This window comes from Ahaetulla prasina, chromosome 1, assembly GCF_028640845.1.
Source record: "Ahaetulla prasina isolate Xishuangbanna chromosome 1, ASM2864084v1, whole genome shotgun sequence".
Taxonomy (NCBI): Eukaryota; Metazoa; Chordata; class Lepidosauria; order Squamata; family Colubridae; genus Ahaetulla; species Ahaetulla prasina.
The window spans coordinates 129317084-129336988 of NC_080539.1; the positions used below are offsets into that span (position 1 = coordinate 129317084).

The 19905-nt window shown below is 37.7% G+C and overlaps 2 protein-coding genes across 5 annotated transcripts in view; both read right to left on the reverse strand.

Moving 5' to 3' along the window:
• LOC131194558 (cytochrome b5 reductase 4) overlaps positions 1 to 6145 on the reverse strand; it is a 37838-nt gene extending 31693 nt beyond the window's left edge. For 2 of the 3 annotated variants that reach the window (XM_058175703.1, XM_058175699.1), the window contains exons 1-3: positions 5933 to 6145; positions 3012 to 3165; positions 238 to 338 (exon numbers count right to left, since the gene is read on the reverse strand). In XM_058175703.1, the coding sequence (XP_058031686.1) occupies positions 238 to 338; positions 3012 to 3165; positions 5933 to 6007 (330 nt within the window). In that variant the 5' untranslated portion in view covers positions 6008 to 6145. The remainder of the gene's footprint in view (positions 1 to 237; positions 339 to 3011; positions 3166 to 5932) is intronic. The other variant, XM_058175689.1, reaches the window with a different exon arrangement.
• Positions 6146 to 6549: 404 nt separating this feature from the next.
• Positions 6550 to 19696, reverse strand: RIPPLY2 (ripply transcriptional repressor 2). 2 transcript variants are annotated; one of them, XM_058175716.1, is made up of 4 exons: positions 19062 to 19696; positions 18315 to 18387; positions 17224 to 17288; positions 6550 to 8080 (listed from the first exon to the last, which is right to left on the reverse strand). In XM_058175716.1, exon 4 carries the CDS (start codon positions 7967 to 7969, stop codon positions 7046 to 7048), a length of 924 nt encoding a protein of 307 aa, XP_058031699.1. In that variant the 5' UTR covers positions 7970 to 8080; positions 17224 to 17288; positions 18315 to 18387; positions 19062 to 19696; the 3' UTR covers positions 6550 to 7045. The 2 variants fall into 2 exon arrangements, with proteins under 2 accessions (XP_058031699.1, XP_058031709.1); XM_058175726.1 differs by lacking the exons at positions 6550 to 8080; positions 19062 to 19696 and adding exons at positions 10894 to 12117; positions 18646 to 18882.
• Between the last annotated feature and the right edge of the window lie 209 nt (positions 19697 to 19905).

Below are 19905 nucleotides of genomic sequence, written 5' to 3' on the forward strand. Positions count from 1 at the left end.
GGGTAGGGATGCCAGGGCGTGGGATAAACACACATACTTAAGGATGAAGGGTTAAACTACAGTTAACGCTGATTTTGTTTTGCTTCTTTGCTTGTTCGTCACTTCGTGCCAGGTTTCACACTTTCAAGGATAAACGCTTCAAGCTGAACTGTGTTTTCTGAGGTTTTTTGATGCTGAACTAAGGAACGTGACAACAACATTTTTAGAAATTGAACACCAACTACACTCTGTTGCTACCTGATCAAATAAATCTGTCCCATCAGTTCCTGCAGCTTTCATTAACTCATCTTCTCCACCCGGGTGATATTCCATATATGGTGTTACATTATATACAAGCCCTAGAAAGCAAAGAACAATGATTAAAAATATCAGTTAAAGGAGGAAGTATAAAGTAAAGATGGTATAAAATGTCAAGTTTATTTTGAATATAGACTGAAACAATAAAGCTGGCTATGCTTTGCTGGTTGTGTTAGCTGAATTAAGTGGCATAAAAAACACTTATTCTAAAAATAGTTGTCAAAACATTTCATCTATGACAATGGACCTCAAGCAAGTACATAACCATAATCCTGTATAAATTAGTATTTATTTATTTTTTAACATGTTAAGCCACGCTTCATTTCCAAGTGATCTCTGGGCTCTGTGTAAAGCACACAGAAAATGGAACAATGTAATACAAGACACGAAAGAAAAAAAAATTAGAATGACCTTCTAATGAACTGAGTTGAAAACCAACAGTGGAAGATAAATAGGCAAAATATTCCTGTTTCCTAGGCTGACATAAATATTATAGATTATGGTGATAAATTATTTGCATTTTTGTTATTTGTTCTAGGAATGCCATCTAGTGTAAAATATTTATATTGCATATAAAACGGCTTATATTAGACATTATCTCTAAGGTCAGCTTCATTTACTTTCTATGATGACAAATGAATTTTATCATCATAAAGCATCAGAACATATTAATGTACCTTATGTCCCTGCCTGTTCAAGAAAAAAACAAATTGTCACATACATATATGAGGACAGGCAAAGCATCTTCACTAGATAATCCTATGCAGACATTTCTCTACCAAAGAGAAATAATACTAATATACTAATACTAATTAGTAATAATACTAATAATTCCTAATATACAAGACTGCCTATATTATGATAAATATACCTGACATAGGCTTAATTTGAATTTCATAATTTTAATCTTATAAAGTTTTATATCTTTACAGATTTCAGTTCAATAATAATTTCATAATGACAGAGAATATAAAAACTATTGCACAACCTCATAGCTGGTGTGTATATATATATATATATATATATATATATATAATTAATTTACAAATAGAGGTCATTCTTAAATAATAGTCATTAACCGTACAGCTAATACTGTAGATTCGCCTTTGGAGAGATGGGCAGCATACAAGTTTAATAAATAATAAATAATGTTATTTATTATAATAAATAATAGTTTTAGTACATTTTTATTTTATGTTGGTTAAAGATCAAAATATAGATTACTGATAGATAATAAAAGAAAATAAAGGTGAATAGTATTGGCTGCTTATTTGTACAAATAGTGTCCTATGTCCTTTCTTCTTCAGCTTGGCTTCTTTTCTGGCAAACAAAAATCAAGGAATTTCCACACTTTAAAAGTTTTAAAAGCTGAAACTCATTTCAGCTGACCTCATCCGAACAATATCCATTGCAAGCCTTTTCATGTTTTTGCCTGAAGGCTGCAATCTGTATATGGAATATAATGTAAATCAGAGGGCTGAAAAGATTTTGTGACAATTAGATCACCAGCACAATTCTCCACATGATCCACAAGCAGTAAAGGCAGCTGACAGCTATGTACACTCCTGTTTTCTTCCTATTTTGAACTTAACAGATTCTGGCAAATGCCTGAATGGAGCTGTGAGCAAACTCCACACTTACTAGCAGCGATGATGTTACCTATCCAGGTAATGAAATATCTGCCACCAAACAACCAAACTTAGAGACCACCAAGGATTTCATAGAGAATATTCTAACTATTTAAATAAATGTTTGAAGAATTCATGAAAAGCCAAGAAATGTTCAATATATGTTGATATTTATCTAGGATACAATACTTCACAATCATACAGCTTCATCAACAGCTTTTTCATCATGACAATACACTAGGTGTAGCCTTCTCTGTGATCTTAATTATATTGTTATCAGTACTGCAATTGAGCCTGTAATTCAGAGATTATTTTGATTGCATATTCTGCACAAAAGCTCCCTGGGTACTTTGAAACCGTCCTATCTCACAGTTATTATGGGGAAAATACAAAAGGAAACATTATGTGTGTCATCTATTGTTTCCGAATGAAAGGTAAGGTCTCAATCTAATAATAAAAAAAGATCTTCTCTTCATTCAAGCACCAAAACCAACAATACATATACTAAATTCAGTTTTTCAGACCGGGAATTCTCAGACAAGGAACAGAAAAAACTATGGTTAGTTAAAAAAACAAAAAAAAAACAGGATGTCCATGAATTGAGCAGACCACAATGTTTTCATCAAAACGGTTCCCCTTTTTTTAAAGCTTCTGCAAGAGCTTGGAAAAAAGTTTCTTTAAAGAATCAATTTATTAAAAAGACAGTTCTTAAAGCAACATTATCTGTGTTGGCAGGCTACTGCAGATCTGTCCCAAATTGAGGCTGTTTAGGGCTCCACATTCATAAAGGATTGAATCATTTCGGAAATCATTTGAAAAGTATGCACAACCCTACAAAATAGATCGTGTGAATACTTCTAAACACAGAAATAAGTCTTGCAAAGGTATCTAAGAGGATTGAGCAGCAACTGCTAGGATATTTTATTAGCTATGCATAAAACACAGGATATTGTACCTGCTTTAAAAGCTTCTATTCCTCATATTTTTTTCAAATTACCTGCCCCTAAGATTTATTATCCTATAACAGTTTCCTATAAGATATAGTGAAAAACAAACAGTATAAGAATTGGCAACAGAACAACCCACCTCTAATACATATCCAACAGTCATCCCTTTTATTATGTTTCATAAGCTCTTCTTCAGTAACTTCTAACAATCTTCCTTTTAGACCAGTTAGATCTTTTCCACTTTTGGTTAACCGTATCCAGTCCATAAGACTTCGACCTGATTTCAAAGGTACCTAAAAAGAGAAAAGACCGAAATAAAGAACATTAACAGAATAAATGAAACAGACATAGCATACTTGGGCAACATATGGCAGATCAGGCAGCCTTGTACAGCTTGTTGTTGTTTTTTAAATCCACTGCCACTAAATGTCACCACAAGTAAAGATTTGCTGCCAGATTTTCACAGCTACTTCCATCCTGAAGAACATGGTGCCATGCCCTCTATTGCCTCACCAATGTCGCTACTCCATTGCTGATTAGCATATCAGGTATTCCTTTGTGATTCACCATTATTTATTAAATATCAGTACAGCCCTTTCCACTCTACATTTTCTTTACATTACTTTTCTTTTATGTACACTGAGAGCATATGCACCAAGACAAATTCCTTGTGTGTCCAATCACACTTGGCCAATAAAAATTCTATTCTATTCTATTCTATTTATACAGAAAATACAAATTTCTAATTAATCCAAAGAATGAATCCAAAGCTATACACAATAGCACAGAGTAGATTTCAGAATGACATCTAAGCTATGGTGAAAAGATGAAGTAGTTATTTATAAAGTATATATTCCATATCATTTATTTACATATGACAATCTAGTTTTTTCTAACAAAATTGGAAGTTATTGAATCTAAGCACTCCATACACTACCTTGAGTTCCTATACAAAGACTGCAATAAAACTCTAATCAATCAACACATCAATCAACATACTTAGGGCTTTCCATAAAGCTGAACTATAGCATCTAACACAACTAGCCATGACAGGTAGAGCTACTGCTCTGCTACATATAGAAACTCAATAGCCTTCCAACACTGGAAAGACAGTGAAATAGTAAATGAGGTAAAATTTAGGTAAATTGAGGGATCGTCTAAAAGTGCTCTTTTCAGAATATACAAGGGTCACTGCATAATTGCCTTAAAAGATACTTTTGGTCTGGTTTTTTTGCAGAAAAAACAATTACTACCAATCTTCCTTCCATTGAGGACCTGTATACTGCACCAGTCAAAAAGAAGACTGTGAAAATATTTACAGATCCCTCGCATCCTGAACATAAATTCCTACCCTCAAAACCACGCTATAGAGCACTGCGTACCAGAACAACTAGACACAAGAACAGTTTTTTTCCGGAACGCCATCACTCTGCTAAACAAACAATTCCCTCAACACTGTCAAACTATTCACTAAGTCTGCATTACTATTATGATACTATTAATCTTCCCATCGTTCCTATCACCCATCTCCGCCCACTTATAACTTGTTGCTCTATCTTTAAGATTTATATTGATTGTTTCCTAGTATGATTCAATTGTTTATTTGTACCCTATGACTATCATTAAGTGTTGTACCTTATGATTCTTGATGAATGTATCTTTTCTTTTTAGGTACACTGAGAGCAAATGCACCAAAGACAAATTCCTTGTGTGTCCAATCACACTTGGCCAATAAAAATAATTCTATTCTATTCTATCTATTCTATTTGTTCTCAGCATATAAATTTCAGTTCTTATATGAAGCAACTGTGAAATTATTGCAATCTTCCAAAGCCCACATCACAGATATTCATCTAGTAACTGACACGCAAAGGAAATTGCTACATCAATTCAATTTTTCAAGGTAAATATATTACACAAGGAGCAGAAATTGTGTAAGAAAGAGTAGGCCAGAGCATAATGTTAAAGCACAATGTTAAAAAAAAGGAAATTGTTATTTGACTCAATTTTCCCAGAAAGAAGCTTCACACATTTCATGAACTTTCTGCAATGTGGCCTTCTCTGTCACAACTGCATCCTAACTAGATGTGCCATGAGCACCTCCATGGTTTCTGAGGAACGGAAGCAGCTGACAAATTGATACAGTTATCAAACTACTTAAAGAAACCTTCTGTTCTCTAGTATTCCACTTGCCAGACTTTTACAGGCAAATCAGATCAACGACTTGACTTCCCAGTTTCACAATCACAAAGTCCATAGTCCATATTAATAAACAGCATCTTTAAAGCTCATCTTCTCACATACAAAAAAAAATTTGATGGCGCATAATCATATTGCTTCTCCACCACTTCCAAACTCTGCTTTTCCTCTTCCCCATCTCACTTTTAATTTGATCCAAGAATATCAAATCCAGACACGTGGGGGGGGGATTAATTACAAGCATCTAAGAAAGACCACCAGATATTGTTCTTGTAAATCGGGATTGGCAGAACACCCTACACCAGGGGTCTCCAACCTTGGCAACTTTAAGACTTGTGAACTTCAACTCCCAGAGTTCCTCAGCCAGCAAAACTAACTGTAAAACTCTGGGAGTTGAAGTCCACAAGTCTTAAAGTTGCCAAGGTTGGAGATCCCTGCCCTACACAGTATAAATTGTGTTCCAAAACAAGCCTAAATACAAGAACTTTCTTCTGTTTTGCAAATGACGGATTAGCAAGAGTGAATATTTGAGATCTCTCTGACCCACAAAAAGCACACACCATTAAGAAGCCATTTATATGACTATATAAAACTTTTCTGTTTAATTGGCCAAAGCGATTTTCCCGTTGGACCATTTCTCCAAGACAGGCAGAAATTAAACAGGTGCGACGTCTCCCGCTACAAATCGCGCCATCTGGCGATTTACTATCCAAACAGCCCTCCTTCCCCACGTCACTTGCTCCGCAAATCCACCCGACACCCACTCACCCACCCACCCACCCTCGAGTCTCTCGTGGGGCGTGAAACAGAGCAGCCCCACCAGGTAGGGGGGAAGTCCAAAGCAGCTACCCAGCCCCGCACCTTGCTGCGTCCCGCGAGGGCCACCCGCTGCTGTGAGTCGGGGGCAGGAAAAGACTGAGAAGGCACGTTCAGCATCTTCCCGCTGCAATCAGACGGGAGGTCCACAAAATCCTCCGCTTCCCTGAATAGAAAGTGTGGAGGGGGGAGGACCACAACGGAGCCGGAGAGAGTTTTAAACCGCTTCCGGGTTCGGCCTGCTGTGAAAGCAGCCCTGGGTGGAGAGGCGGGGGTGGGAGAGTGCGCAGGCGCGGGCCGGGAGAGCACGCGCGAGCGAGCTATTACTGGTGGCAGCCGCTCGCGCTTAAGTTTGGTCGTTTTGATTGACGCGGAGAAGAAGTGTCGGCGGCGTTCGCTGTTACGGAGGAAAGTCCCCCCCCCCCCGCACCTCCGTTTAGTTCACCTTCTCGCCCCACTCTGTTGCGTACTTGCTGCGCGGCCGCGCGCCCTAAGCGCTTCTGCTTTTTGTCATTAACATTTTTTATTGAGTTATAAAGAATAGAATAGAATAGAATAGAATAGAATAGAATAGAATAGAATAGAATTTTTTATTGGCCAAGTGTGATTGGACACAAAAGGAATTTGTCTTGGTGCATACGCTCTTGGTGTACACAAAAGATATGTTCATCAAAAATTCTAAGGTACAACACTTAATGATAGTCATTGGGAACAAATAAGCAATCAGGAAACAATATCAATATAAATCGTAAGCAGACCAGCAACAGAGTTAGTCATACAGTCATGAGTGGGAGGAGATGGGTGATGAGAACCATGAGAAGATTAATAGAATAGAATAGAATAGAATAGAATAGAATAGAATAGAATAGAATAGAATAGAATAGAATAGAATAGAATTTTTATTGGCCAAGTGTGATTGGACACACAAGGAATTTGTCTTGGTGCATATGCTCTCAGTGTACATAAAAGAAAAGATACGTTCATCAAGGTACAACATTTACAACACAATTGATGGTCAATATATCAATATAAATCATAAGGATTGCCAGCAACAAGTTATAGTCATACAGTCATAAATGGAAAGAGATTGGTGATGGGAACTATGAGAAGATTAATAGTAGTGCAGATTCAGTAAATAGTTTGACAGTGTTGATGGAATTATTTGTTTAGCAGAGTGATGGCCTTCGGGAAAAAACTGTTCTTGTGTCTAGTTGTTCTGGTGTGCAGTGCTCTATAGCGTCGTTTTGAGGGTAGGAGTTGAAACAGTTTATGTCCAGGATGTGCGGGGTCTGTAAATATTTTCACGGCCCTCTTCTTGATTCGTGCAGTATACAGGTCCTCAATGGAAGGCAGGTTGGTAGCAATTATTTTTTCTGCAGTTCTAATTATCCTCTGAAGTCTGTGTTTTTCTTGTTGGGTTGCAGAACTGAACCAGACAGTTATAGAGGTGCAAATGACAGACTCAATAATTCCTCTGTAGAACTGAATCAGCAGCTCCTTGGGCAGTTTGTAGTCCAGATAAATAGTTTGATAGTGTGGAGGGTATTCTTTGTTTAGCAGAGTGATGGCATTCAGGAATAAACTGTTCTTGTGTCTAGTTGTTCTGGTGTGCAGTTCTCTGTAGCATTGTTTTGAGGGTGGGAGTTGAAACAGTTTATGTCCAGGATGTGAGAGATCTGTAAATATTTTCACAGCTCTCTTTTTCACTTGTGCAGTATACAGGTCCTCAATGGAAGGCAGGTTGGTAGCAATTATTTTTTCTGCAGTTCTAATGACCCTCTGAAGTCTGTGTCTGTCTTGTTGGATAGCAGAACCAAACCAGACAGTTATAGAGGTGCAGATAATAATTCCTCTGTAGAACTGGATCAGCAGCTCCTTGGGCAGTTGGAGCTTTCTGAGTTGGCGCAGAAAGAACATTTTTTGTTGTGCTTTTTTGATGACGGTTTTGATGTTAGCTGTCCATTTTAGATCTTGCGATATGGTAGGACCTAGAAATTTGAAGGTCTCTATTGTTGATACTGTGTTGTCTAGTATTGTAAGAGGTGGAAGTATGGAAGGGTTTCTCCTAAAGTCTACCACCATTTCTACGGTTTTGAATGTATTCAGTTCCAGATTGTTCTGGTTGCACCACAAGGCTAGTCATTCGACCTCTTGTCTATATGCGGATTCATCAGTCTCAAATGAGACCAATCACTGTTGTGTCGTGTCACAAAAGATACATTTGTCAAGAATCATAAGGTACAAATAAGCAATCAATAAGCAATTATTTGTTTAGCAGAGTGATGGCATGGGGGAAAACTGTCTTTGTGTCTAGTTATAGATTTAAATTTAATAAATAAACTGAGAGAAATATTAAAAAAACCAGAATTTGGGCTACTGTATAAATGTTACATATTATTATCAAAGCAGTGACACCGTATAAATGTTCCATATTGTTTTCCGAGCAGCAACAACTACGAGTGTAGGAAGCCGCCCCCCGTCCCCAAGAGAATGAAATATTTTAGGAAATATTAAAAGAGGCAGAATATTATCTTTCCCCAAAGGAGAAATGGAGGAAAAAATCTTAACAAAGGCAGAAATCAGCCCCAGCAGTCTCCAGTAGATGCCTGAAGTCTTTAGAGATGAATATTTTGTGCCCATTAAGACTGGGCCAATATTCACATACAAAACATCTTCAACTCCAGCTGATGGGATTAAGAACAGGACATGACTTTTAGGACATAACAGGATTAACCCACCACCATTAGAACAGCAAAAGACAGGAAACTCACTTTGTTGCACAACTCCCTTATTGTGTATTTCAAACACAAAAGCCCAAAAGCCCACCTATCCCAACCCCATTTTGTCAGCTGTCCCAGAAGAACATGTTGTTGTTGGTTCTGCTCATCAATAAACAAGAGTCCTTCTTTCCAATCAGCCTCCATTTTATTTCCAGTACCTTTCTCCCTGCTTGGAACCGAACCTGATTTTTCTTCCTACATGAGAATTGAAAGAACCCTTTCAAATATATTTGATCCATTAATTTGTCATTTCAGGATGACATAAACCAAGAATGGTCTCTTTATTTTTGCTGCAAAGGATCAATGGCTAAAATAAAGTCTTTTTACACTGAGTTTCAGTCTTTAGTGTTAGCAAAACGTGACAGGAGCAGGGCAGCAGACAATACATGATGATGTATAGATCAATAACATTTAAAGAATGTGCATATTCATTTGAACAAAAGTTAAATGTATCCTTTTATAACGGACAGTTATCAAGCAAAAAAGATTAATTTTTCAATATTGGAAATACAAGGTGAGACCAGTATACGTAGTCTTCAACTGACGACCACAATTGAGTCCAAAATTTCTGTTGCTAAGCGAGACATTTGTTGAGTGAGTTTTGCCCCATTTAATGAGTTTTCTTGCCACAATTGTTTAATGAATAACACAATACTAGTTAATAACACATTTAAGTGAATCTGGCTTCCTGATTGGCTTTGCTTGTCAGATTGCAAAAGGTGATTATATGACCCTGGGACATTGCAACCAACATAAATATGAGTCAATTGCTAAGTGTCTGAATTTTGATCACATGACCTGGGAATGCTGCAATGGTCCTGTTGAAAAATGGTCATAAATCACATTTTTCAGTGCTGTTGTAACTTCGGTCACTAAATGAACTATTGTAAGTTGAGGACTACCTATTTGTTATTCCTGGATCAATTATATGTACAATATCCACTGCTGTCTTTTAAGGGACTGCCTATAAGTATAGCAGAAAGACTGATGAATATTACTCTGCATGATCACAGCCTGATATGTTAAAACTGACCTGACTGGTTTCTCTTACGTGTGGTGTATTCTTTATTTTCTTTTTTCTGTATGTTAAAGTATAAAAATAAAAATAATTGATATCTTGGAATACTGACATTTACTTCCAGGTAGAATGCATTCAATTGTCCTATTAATCTCACTGCTAAAGGAAGGAAACAATACTGTACTTTGCAGCACTTCAGATTTGAAGGCAGAATAGAAGTTCTGGAAAGTGTCAGTGTCTCTATAGCATTTGCCTGCAAGTCTTTAAATTTAACACAGTATATCTCTTCCAGGATCATGTTTCACCTGTGGAGGGCAGCCACATGATCGTGGGAAAAGCTGCATCTGCTCTAAGGAACTGCAGGCAGGTGTTAAGTTCATGACCTCACACACTCCTCAAACACTATTTTCCCTTCCTATCAGAAACACTCCCAGCTCTTATATTGGATAGAACTATATATTTATGCATGTCTATGCAAGGGAAATACCCACACAATCCAATGTGCTCTCTCCGAAATGTCATCATGTGGAACTAATATTGTACCCAAATTAATAAAGATGACATCATTAAAAAATTTCCACAGCACTGAAGAAAATTAGGCCTCATTGAATTTAAAAGTTACTAATTTGGTATAATGTCCTATGCCCATGTTTGAGTTGAAGTGGATTTAGGAACTTGCAGGATTGCAACATTAAGTTTAATAGATTAAAAATCAGACGACTTAAAGGGTAGTTTGTAGAGTGAGTATACAGATAGTCCTCAACTTACAACCATTTGGTGACTGTTCAAAGTTACAACGGCAGTGGAAAAAAGGTGATTTATGGTGGTTTTTCAGTTAAGACTGTGGCAGCATTCCTGTGGCCATGTGATGAAAACCCGGATACTTGGCAACTGGCATGTACTTTTGATGGTTGGTTTCACAGGGTCATATGATCCTCTTTTGCAACCTTCCGACAAGCAGTCAACAGGGAAGCCAGATTCACTGAACAACCATGTTACTAATTTAACAACTGCAGTGATTCACTGGACAATGTGACATTTTATGAGATGTGGCAAGACATCTCATAAAATGGGACAAAACTCATTTCACAATGAGTTAACATTCTACCTCAAAATCTGTTGCAAATCTTTCATAAAATATGCTGTGCTATGATAGAAGAAATGTATTTTCTAAATTCATCTTTAAATGTGTGTCTGCTATTCTTTCGTGCATATGAATTTTCTAATGCTGAGATTTTACATCTATTGCTAAGTATTTTGTTGCTTAGCAACAAAACTTTTCGGCTCAAAAGTAAGTCAAGGACTACCTATATTGGTTGTAAAACATGGAAATTTGTGTTTCTTCTTTTCATATGTTACAACTATAACTAAAAACCACAAGGCTGAGGGTTCTGAGCTTTGCATAATAAAAAAAATAATTAAAAATACATTTTAAAAAATCACTGTTTTTTCTAAAAAAAACACACTATTGAATCCCAATATAGAACCTCTCAACCAATCTTTTCTACCATCTCACTCAATCTAGCCACTCCTGTAGTTTTATATCTTTTCATTTTATGAATTAATATATTAGGTAAAGGTAAAGGTTCCCCTTGCACATATGTGCTAGTCGTTCCCAACTCTAGGGGGCGGTGCTCATCTGCATTTCAAAGCCGAAGAGCCAGCGCTGTCTGAAGACGTCTCTGTGGTCATGTGGCCAGCATGACTAAACACCAAAGGTGCACGGAACGCTGTTACCTTCCCACCAAAGGTGTTCCCTATTTTTCTTCTTGCGTTTTTTTATGTGTTTTTGAACTGCTAGTTTGGCAGAAGCTGGGACAAGTAACAGGAGCTCACCCCGTTATGTGGCACTAGGGATTCGAACCACTGAACTTCCGACCTTTCGATCAACAAGCTCAGTGTCGACAGAGACTGTGGTGGCTGGATGGAGTCACTGAAGCAGTAGTTATGAGTTTAAATGGACTCCAGAGGATGGTAGAGGACAGGAAGGCCTGGAGGAACGTTGTCCATGGGGTCGCGATGGGTTGGACACGACTTCGCAACTAACAACAACGGTTTAATTCTTGGCATAACTAAATTATTGATTTCAGAAGGAGAAGGGAGGAAAGATTATGCAGAAGACATAAAACCCATACATACCAGTACTATAAAAATAATTTTAATTTCACAATAACTTACATATAAATTAGCATAAAATATTATGATTGCATTTTGATATTAATATTAAATACAGGAATATAAACAGGGTCATTTGGAAACAGTGCAGTTAATTATCCATTTCTGCTCCAGACTCATGGTCTGTGCTATCGCTATCTTCCTCATTCTCTGATTCGTCATAAAAGAAAATTGTGGCTTGGACAGGAAAGTTCCTCAGAAGTGCTTCAGCTTCATGATACATGTAGTCAAAACACTTGGATTTGGGCCAGAATAGCCTAAAACAAACAGACAAGTTTGTAATTTAATATGTAAAGAATAATTAAAATCACTTCATCTCATTCTACTAACCTACCTACCATATTTTTCGGTGTATAAGACACACCGGAGTATAAGATGCACCTTACTTTTGGGAGAGGAAAACAAGAAAATAAGAATTCTGTTTAGCAGAGCCATATCAGTCCACTTGCCTTTTTTTGGAGTGCACCGGTCTACCTTCTTTAAAAATAGAGGCACTGGTCTACTAGCCGCCTACAGCACTGATTAGCTGTAGCACAGCCCTTTGAAGCACTGCGGCAGATGCAAGACCGTTTTCATAAGGACATGCAGCTGTGCAACGCACAGAGGCCGACAACCTCCGAAGGGTGGGGGGCAGCAGGTGGGTGGGGCTACATTCAGTGTATAAGATGCACCCAGATTTTCACCCTCTTTTTGGGGGTAAAAAGGTGCGTCTTATACACCGAAAAATATGGTAGCTTAAAATAGCTTAGTAGCTTAAAATAAATAATCATTTCTTTAATATTAGCAGTAGTTGATAACAAAATGGAATTATACACAATTAGATATATCCGTTTCTTTTTAGGTCAAGTACTTGCTGCTGAATTAATTAATGCATAAGTTTGTTCAAAGATTGCCTTTATGCTCTCAGGAGGGCTAAATGCAGTTTAATTTGTAAAAGCATGAAAGTCAAATTTGCATTAACATTCTACCTCAAAATCTGTCATAAATCTTTCATAAAATATACTGTGATAAGATGGAGAAATTTATTTTCTAAATTTATCTTTAAACACATATCTGCTATTCTTCTGTGCAGATCAATTTGCTAATGCTGAGATTTTTACATCTATACCTTTCCAACAAATGGTAAAGTCAATATCTAGGCAGAATAAGTAGCACTGGACACTCAAAAGTATCTTCTGAGATTTACACTATTCATTTTTGACTGCCACTTTATTGAGCATATTCAAGAACATTCAACAGGACTATTCTAACGTTTCTCAAGAGGAGCTTAAGAACAGAAAATGCTTTTTAAAAGTGGAAGGATTTTAAAATAACCGTAAGTGCACATAGGCAAGAAAACATGGTAAGTTCATTTAAGGTCACACTACAATTAATTACAACAAGTATGACCTCTTCAACACACATCTGCAGAAGTAGTACAATAACCAGGAATGCTTATGGGAAAAATCACAGATTGAAAGGGAATCTTTAATTTTCCCAATCAATATCCCAGTTTATATTCTTACAATAAAAAGCAATGATTTAAGACATTGAAATTTTGCTTGATTACACCAATCGTATTAAAGCATACAATAAATGTTTAATGAGAAGTTCAGATTTTATTAGACTTAAATCATTTCACATTTATAATCACCCTGTATAATCAAATAAGCAAATATTGAAAAAATTGGTAACCAGTCAAATGCAACTTCACAATTCAAACTGTGTCTTATTCATAAATTAAATTGAATTCAAAGATATCTGGTATAGACTTTTATGGCTGCAGTTTTTAATAATTTGGGGCACTTAATAATTCCATAGAAGTTATTATTTATATTCAATGAAGAAAGTTTAGCACTGCACAAAAATTCAGTTTTGTCACTTACTGCAAGTGACATATACGATAATATTCCATTATTGAGGGGAAAAAACCATTTTTTGAGTAAATATACCATGGCAGCTTTCTAATTCATCCTATGCTGTTTTCACAGAGGGTGACTGAGTCTATAAAGGAGGAGAGAAACCATACAGAAATGATATGAGTGGCTTTGGATCTTGAGGTCCTCAGCCTGCATCTAGTAAGGATCCACAGTGTAACCAATATGCAGCTGTAGCTATCACAAAAATATTGACTGCATTTGGACACATCTGCTGCAGGGATCCATGCCAACTTCCTTATCAACTGCTTTGAAAATCACGTCCCATGATTGGAAAGTAGTGATCAGTTCCAAAGAAAACTTTGCTGAAATATGTGGCCTTGGATCAGTCAGCGAAATTCAACCCAATAACAGCTCTAGGGATCTTATTCTTGACTGTGGTACATAAACATGAGAAGCGCAGAATATAGATTTCATATAAATTAAAAAATTGATATAAATGCTACAACATGGCAAGAGAAAGACCAGGAAAACAATAAAGTTGTAAGCCTTTCAGCATGATAAATAGCATATAAGAGTGGGCCTCCTCAGCTAGACAATGTCGGCTGGCGACCCCCAGGGGGAGGGTCTTCTCTGTGGGGGCCCCAACCCTCTGGAACGAATTACCACCAGGTATTCGCCAACTCCCTGATTTCCGGACTTTCCGACGCGAGCTGAAAACATGGCTGTTTCATTATGCAGGACTGGCCTGATAGTTTTAATTGGGAATTTTAAATGAGTTTTAAGGAGTCAGCCTAAATTTAAATTTTTTATTTTAAATTATTTTAGTGTTTGTAAAAATTGTTTTAACATGGCTGTAAACCGCCCTGAGTCCTTCGGGAGAAGGGTGGTATAGAAATATAAACAAACAAATAAATAAATAAATAATATAAATTTAATAAATAAATAAAATAGTACAAAACGGGTGACCACGTTAGAGTCATTCTTAAGGTCTTTCCCCATTATTGAGTCGAAGTGCTTAACATGCAACAATTTTGAGTTCACAAAAACTGCTGGCAAACCCTACATACTCGGCTGCTTCGCTTGCCAGTCACTCATGTCCCTTCATTTTCCTCCAAGGTCATGATGATAAAACAACAGATTTTATGCCACTTCAGTCAGAAGCCTTTGTAGGAGCCAACATTTCCATTGAAATAGTGAAAGCCATATGACATTGTCACATCTCCAGCTCTCCCCTTTCGGATATGCGCAAAAGGAGGCAGAGTCGGTGGCATGATGGAGTCACACTGAAAATGAGATGGTCCTTGGAGAGAGCCAGACTAAATGCTATCTTAATACAAGCCAAGCTATGGAAGAAGTTGGGCTGTCTCACTCAGAGGCTGGGGTGAAGATGAAGGAACATGGCAAGGAACATCCAAGGAACATGGCAGAAAAAGATATTATCAGGGCAGTTTTGGTAGAACAACGACCTAAGATATTTAGGTGTGCAGAAAACAACAACTCTCCCACTCAATATTCAAAATCCCAACAGAAGGTTAACATTTTCTGGCACTTGAGACAAATCCTTCAAATCTGTTCTGAAATAAGAAGAGTGCTTGGGATAGCAAGAAGGGAGGCACATAAATTTAATATCTGATTAATACTAAATTAAAAACATTATTTCAAAAATAAATGTATTTGAATTGGCTCTTTTCACAGGCAATAAATGTATAAAAATAACAAGAAAATAGTATTTTTCTGTCTTCTGATTAGTTCAAAAGATACTCTGCTAATTAACATGGTCAGCTCCAGATCATATAAAAAGTCATCTATTGTATTGTACATGCTAAAAAGAATAAAGACATAAAAGAACATCACTAAAACCACAAAATTAAAACAATATATACTGTAAATGTGGAAGACACTGAAAGAAAATCTTCTTAAGGCTTCGGAATACAGATGGTCCTTGACTAATGACTGCAACTGAGCCCAAAATTTATTTGTTAAGCAAGATATTGTTAATTGAGTTTTGCCCTCTTTTATGACTTTTCTTGCCACAATTGCTAAGTGTATCATTATAGTTGTTAAATTAGTAACATGGCTGTTAAGCAAGTCTGACTTCCACATTGACTTTGCTTGTCAGGTCACAAAAGGTGATCCATGACCCAGGGACATTGGAACTGTCGTAAGTACGTGCCAATAGCCAAGCACCCATATTCTGATCACATGACCATAGGGATGCTGCAATGGTCATAAGTGTGAAAAGTGGTCATAAATCATTCAGTTGTAACTTCAAATGGTCACTAAACAAATGATTTTAAATCGAGGGCTAACTATAGCTTTTTAAAAAAGGTAAAGGTTTTCTCTGACCACTTGTGTCCAACTCTACAAGTGGTACTGATCTCCGTTTTCTAGCTGAGGGAGCCAGCATTGTCCAATGACATTTCTGTGGGCATGTGGCCAGCATAACTATACATTGCACACAGAATGCTGTTATCTTCCCACAAAAGTAGTACCTATTTATGTACTTGCATTTGCATGCTTTCAAACAGCTAAATTGACAGGACCCTAGGGCAAGAATGGGAGCTCACTCTGTGTTGCTGTGCTTAGGTCTTAACCTGCCAACCTTCCGATCAACAAGCCCAGTGTCTTAACCGCTAGGCTAATAATTAGAGAAGCTGAAATATTGAGAAAGCATGTTGTAAAAAGCTGTATTAATTATTTACTGATGTTATGTTTTGTTCTATTTATAGTCTGCCTTTCATACAGAAGCAGTACTCCTATTTTTACACACACAACGCTGTAAAATAGATTGGGCTGAGAGAGAGAGAATGAGAGAGAAAGGGAACAAAAGAGAGAGAGAGAACATGAGAGAAAGAGAAGAGAGAGAGAGAACAAGGGAAAGAGAGAAAATGAGAGAATGAAAGCAAGAAATGAGAATGAGAGAAAATAAAAGAGAATGAGAAAGCGAGAGAGAAAACGAGAATGAGAATGAGAGAAAATGAAAGAGAGAATGAGAAAGTGAGAGAAAACAAGAGAACGAGAAAAGAGAATGAGAAAAAAGATAAAACAAGAAAGAGAACATGAGAGAGAAAACAAGAGAGAATGAGAGAACAAGAGAGAGAATGAGCGAGAAAATGAGAGAGAGAGAGAGGGAACGAGGGGGGGAGGGAGAGAGAGAGAGAAAGAGAGAGAGAGAGTGAGAGAGAGAGACCCAAAGCCATTCAGAGAACTTCTACCAGTAGCTACTAGTTTAAGTCCTGATACATTTTGTGTGATTTCAGATGCTATTTGAAATAAACCTTACATACAATCCTATCATTTTTCTCGACACCTTTCTGTATGATTAACTACTACCTGAAAATATATCCAATTAAGGGCTTTACCTATTGGATTCTCCCCCCCCCCCCCCCACAAATAGATAACTTTTTAGGGCACAGGAGCCCTGCTGGGAAAAATAGAAAAAATTAATCCTGAGAGTCTCAGTAATACTATGTTTTAGGAAAAAATGAAATTGTTTTATTTTACCTCACTGGATGGGTATATTGTGCAAGTTTTACAGAGTCTTCTGTAGTCTCAGATGGGCTGTGCAACTGGAACAGGAAATAAAGATCAACAGAATGGTTGAAACTTATGATACTTTGAGAAAGAAGAAATATGAAATTGATTATTTAATATTCATACATTTTTTATCAAATCAAAGCTATCCATTTCAGGAAAATGATTCTGGGTGGCATGTAATAAAAGAATACATAATGTTATTATTAAATATTATGTTTGTTTCCTGCCTTTTGTTCAGGAAGTATATGAGGCACTCCCTTTTCCATTTTTTTCTTCAACAGCAACCCTGTGAGGTGGGCTGGGCTGAAAGAGCATGACTGACCCAGAGTCATCCAGTGATTATCAAAGTAAATATTGGATTTCATTTTAGTCAGTGCACCGGATTTAACACAAATGCATGATTATTTTCCCCTCTCCTGATTGTGCAATCATCATAAATCTTAAAATTCGAATTAATACATTGCTGCCTTCCATAGTGCCTAGCACAAACTGCTATATTAAATTGCAAAAGGCAAAACCAATTTCGGAATTACATTTCAGTCACACATGCAAACTTAATTTAGTAATGAAAACCATCCTTTTAGTTGTTTTTAAAAAAGGCCCTTCGTGGAATGCAGTGAGATCTGTATTACTGTTAATGGGCCAATATCTCTAGCCTAGAAGTAGTAGCAATCGTTAATACCAATATAATACACCGTACTATATATTGATATATTGACCATCAATTGTGTTGTAAATGTTGTACCTTGATGAACGTATCTTTTCTTTTATGTACTCTGAGAGCATATGCACCAAGACAAATTCCTTGTGTGTCCAATCACACTTGGCCAATAAAAATTCTATTCTATTCTATTCTATTCTATTCTACTCCGAAGTGAAAGAACACTGAATTATTATTTTTATTTTATTTTATTTTGTCACAACAGTATACACAAACATTGTCATAAGTAAAAAAATAATAATAATCATGAATTAGTCAACTAAAGAAAGACCGGCTCCTTGCAACCTAATCCCACGTGGAAGGGGCTGTCATAATTGTGGCTACGGGAGACACTCACCTCAACGTTTTTCACACGCTGTCTTTCCGCATCTTTTGGGGTCGGGATCCAAGGTCTCCAGAATCCTTCGGACCTGCAAATATATTAGACACCCTGCGTTAGCCGCGATGTGGCAATAAGACGCAATAAAGTGGTGGAGTGTGTGTGTGCGCGGAATATCAGTTTCTGCAAACTCCCGGGACCACGGGCGGGGCTGGCTCCATTTTTCCCGCGCGATCAAGAAGCAGCTGGACAAGATGGGGATTTCCACCCACCCACCGCCCCGCTCCAAGGCTTGCTCTTAAGCGCAGGTTGCCCGTGACGGGCTCTCGTGGTGATTGAGCTCGGCTACCCTGAAGTGTCTTTGGAGCCGCAGATCCGGGAGTTCGCGGTTCCAAGCGGCGGAGAATTGTGGAGGCAGAGCGGCGAAGTCTCCATGCTCTGATTGTGGCCGCTCTCAGCCCCAGCCAACCCACCGGTAAAACGCGAGCAGCCTCTCGTTTCCTCTCCTCCCCCGCGCTGGGCTGTGTGGATCGGCTGCCGCCCGAGGGGTTTTTATAACGATCGCTGAGCAGCCTCCCAGTCCCAGCCACCTTATCTCATTTGCCGGAGAGGTAAACAAAAAGGCTGCGCGTGAAAGCCGCAGCGGGGTAAACAAGGAGCGTGGACGCGTGCAAGCTCCAAATGGCCCAGGGAGAGATTTGGCAAGTGAGTGTTAATCACACTTGAGCAGACACATGGCTGTTGTCCTGAAGAGGGGATGCTCACGCTTGGGCTCTCGTCCGCAGGGTCCTGGGTGAGAAAGCCAGAGAATACCCAGAGTTGGCGCTTCCACCCTTTCTGTTCCACACGCTGTTGCAATATTGCTATCCATTCATTTATGGGTGTATTTTGGTCTTCCACATGTGGAAATCCAAATAGTCCCAGCAATCCACACAATAGAATTAAACAACAGAAATGGTACTTAATAATTTAAATTGTGCCAGCAAGAAGAGAAAGGAGGCAAGACAGAACAGCTAAAAATGAAATCTATGCTGGCATCCAAAAATAACATAAATTCCTTACATAACTTATATTAGGATATCGTTATGTAATATATTATTATACATTATAAATAAGTAGTCCCTGCCAGATATTTAGTGAAGTGGCTAAGGTAACTGGCCTATAAACCAGAAGACTGTGAGTTCTAGTTCTGCCTTGGCATAAAAACCAGCTGGATGACTGAGCCAGTCATTTTTTCTCTGCCCAACCTACTGTACAGGGTTGTTACTGAGAAAAATAGGAGGAGGAAGAAATGTTATGTTTGTTCTCTGCCCTGAGTTATCTATAAAGTAACAAAGGTGAGATAAAAATCTAATAAAATATTTTGGACAACTACTCCTTTAATCCCTTGCCATTGGCCATGCCAGCTAGAAAAGATGGGTCAAAGATCTATAGGGCAATTCACTTGTCTGGCATTTGGTATAGTCCACAGAAAAAGGTTTGTGTTAGACCTTTGTAAGAATAAGTAATATTTGACATTAGGAATCTGATTTTTGAAACTTCCTAGGCCCAAGGCTCTTACTTTTTTAAAAGATTGATATCACCATGAATAATTTTTAAGAATAATGTG